Raw genomic sequence first — 2,887 nt, forward strand, 5'->3', positions numbered from 1 at the left:
GCTTGGCTTAAGGGCATGCAGTTACTTTTGTGATATGTATTGCATCTACCATGATGTATTGCTTTAGTGTCCATTTCATAAACTCGTAATGAATATGAGAACATAATCAGTATTTTTGTTAATGTAAAGAGTGAGTGGTTCCAAAGTATGTAAGTATGGTGTTTTAAGTACTTTTACATTTAACCAACTTAAAAAGCAAAATATCATCAAGACCTTAATACATTTCCCTTCCTCCTGAACTCTGTGCTGTTGCGAACAGCTATAGCACTCCTGCAGGGTTGTGGGTGATGGTTCAGTATTGAGGCAACCTCCTGTACCCTTAAGCCTCTGTCCAACTTAGAACAAGTATATTTTCAGAGCATGAACAGAGGTCAGACCACTGCTTGCAGATCTCTTCCGCACTCCTATTACTGACATCGCCCCTATTGATCTCCTAGTTTGGACATATCAGTCTTTTTGTAGCCTTAGACACGGCTAACGAGGCCTTGCCAAGTAATTTGTCATTTACAACTATTTGCTGCTCAGTTAAAATTTCCACTCCTGATAGCTAATTTTTAATTTTAACATCCTACCATCCTCATTTTAAGGGTCCAATTCATAAAGGGTCTCTGCACTCGTGACGGAGGCTCCACAGTCATGACGGGAAGCCCACAATTGTGAAGGACGGCCCACAATCATGACGGGATCTCCACAATGAGAATCAGCAATGTGAAGGTCCTGCCACGAGTGCGGGCATCCTGCCAAGACTGCAGGGCCTCGGCCACAAGTGCAGAGGCCCTTTGTGAATCCGGCCATTGGTGTTCTGGCTTCATGCGGCATGATAGGGCTGGATGCAAGTAGTTTCTACAAGGAAGCCTTCTCAGTGATTTTCTCCTTTGGCCTGCTGACCTCATAAAGGCTCATTTCCTCCTTTTCTGGTGACAGCTTAGTCAGAGCAGAATTTGCAAACTGCAAATGAGACCAATTCCTTAATTGTGAATCACTATTATGAAAACATGAATCTTAAGGAATCACAATTGTTATTTAGCTATTTTTTTTACCACTAAGGAATCACAAATCTTGTTTTTTGTACATAAGGCCCATAGTTGACTTACTAGGATGGGGGAAAGAAGGACAACAGAAGGGTGTGATAGAAGGCCTGAAACTCAAAAGGGCCCAGAAATTCATATTTCTGAGACTTCCAAAACATTCCCAAACGAAAAACTGTATGAACAAGTATTCTATGTAAATCAATACACACGCACAATGCAATAAGAATCAGAGTTGGCTAGTGCTGCACATATGAAATGATTGATTTAGTATTGTCCTCTGTCTTTTACAGCTCGTCTTTCATCACTTGTTTCCTTGTTTATCTGATACCACCAGGCAATGGAAGGGGATAACAGCACCTCAACAACCGACTTTGTCATCCTAGGACTTTCTGACCGTCCAGAGCTTCAGATCCCAATCTTTGCTGCTCTTTTTCTAATCTACTTGATCACTGTGGTGGGGAATTCAGTCGTCCTTGGCATCATCTGTCTCAGCCCTCAGCTGCACACACCCATGTACTACTTCCTAGGTCAGATGTCCTTCTTAGACCTGTGTTCCATCTCTGTCACTCTCCCTAAAGCAATGTCTGTCCATTTGACTGATTTGAAGACCCTTCCTTTTGATGCCTGCATTGCACAGCTCTACTTCTTTCTGTTCTTTGTAAGCACAGAGTCTGTTCTACTTACCACCATGGCATATGACCGCTATGTCGCCATTTGCAACCCCCTGCGCTACACCACCATCATGAGCAAGAGAACCTGTGTGAAGCTGAGTACCATCTCATGGCTGATTGGTATGGTTGACGCCGTGCCTCACCCCTTCTTCACCTCCCGTTTATCTTTCTGCGACTCGCGCCAACTGAGGCACTTCTTCTGTGACCTGACTGCACTGATGAAGCTGACATGCGGAGACAGCTACATCATTGTCATCATGACATTTGCATTGGGGGCCCCTTTGGGGATTGGCTCCACTCTACTGACCATGACCTCCTACACTCTAATCATTTCCACCATCTTGAACATCCGTTCTGCTGCTGGGCGGAGCCGAGCCTTCTCCACCTGCTCTGCCCACCTCTCTGCGGTTCTCCTCTTCTACATGACCATCCTCTGTGCCTACCTCAGGCCAATGTCAATGTACGCACATGGTGAGGATCAGCTGTACTCATTCTTTTATGCTGTTATCATTCCAATGTTAAACCCCCTCATTTATACTCTCAGGAACAAGGATGTTAAAAATGCTTTGAGAAAAGTCTGGGGAAAAAAAAAAGATATCAAAGAAAAATGAAGACATTTTTGAATTTTAGTGGAACCCATCTTTAGCCGCTCTGCAGAAAGTACATCAACCAGCCACGTTGATGCAAAAGTCCATATAGACCCATGCTGGTTTAGAGCTTCCTCTTTTTTCTGTGTGAAAATCGATTCCATCTAGCATGATTTTACCAAAAATTATTTTTATTGGCATTTCAATACCATGCAGTGCTAAAGGAGATACAGTAGATACAACATCAATGCACAACACAGGGTTTCCAATGACCCCTCACATTCCAACAGTAGTAGCAATCTGTAGGAGACAATTAGCTCATCTGCAGTTCAATACACTAGAATCATGTGCCAATGAAGTCAATGAGGTACAACAAGATAAGAAGGAAATGGACAAAGTGATAAGACAATGGTACCCCTTGCCCCAGCGCTCTCATCTAATACCAGCAGTCGTAGCACAGTAGCCCTCTGTGACAGTATCAACAGTTCCAGGAGTCTCATCCTTTGGTGTCCCCCCAGTGGCAGAGGAGGCATCCGTGTTATCAGTAGTCAAACCATGCCCCTCATCAAAGTAAGTCATCTGCCAGTCTATTGTTGCA

The 2,887-nt window shown here is 43.8% G+C and overlaps 1 protein-coding gene across 1 annotated transcript; it reads left to right on the forward strand.

Annotated features, from left to right (window-relative positions):
- Positions 1–1,368: 1,368 nt before the first annotated feature.
- On the forward strand, positions 1,369–2,313 carry LOC144769751 (olfactory receptor 8H1-like). Its single transcript, XM_078653930.1, has one exon. It carries the CDS (start codon positions 1,369–1,371, stop codon positions 2,311–2,313), a length of 945 nt encoding a protein of 314 aa, XP_078510056.1.
- Positions 2,314–2,887: the final 574 nt, after the last annotated feature.

Source organism: Lissotriton helveticus, chromosome 7 (genome assembly GCF_964261635.1).
Source record: "Lissotriton helveticus chromosome 7, aLisHel1.1, whole genome shotgun sequence".
Lineage (NCBI taxonomy): Eukaryota > Metazoa > Chordata > Amphibia > Caudata > Salamandridae > Lissotriton > Lissotriton helveticus.

What these genes read in the sequence shown, in the direction of transcription:
- LOC144769751 (XM_078653930.1), top strand. Translation starts at nt 1,369, where the DNA reads ATGGAAGGGGATAACAGCACCTCAACAACCGACTTTGTCATCCTAGGA.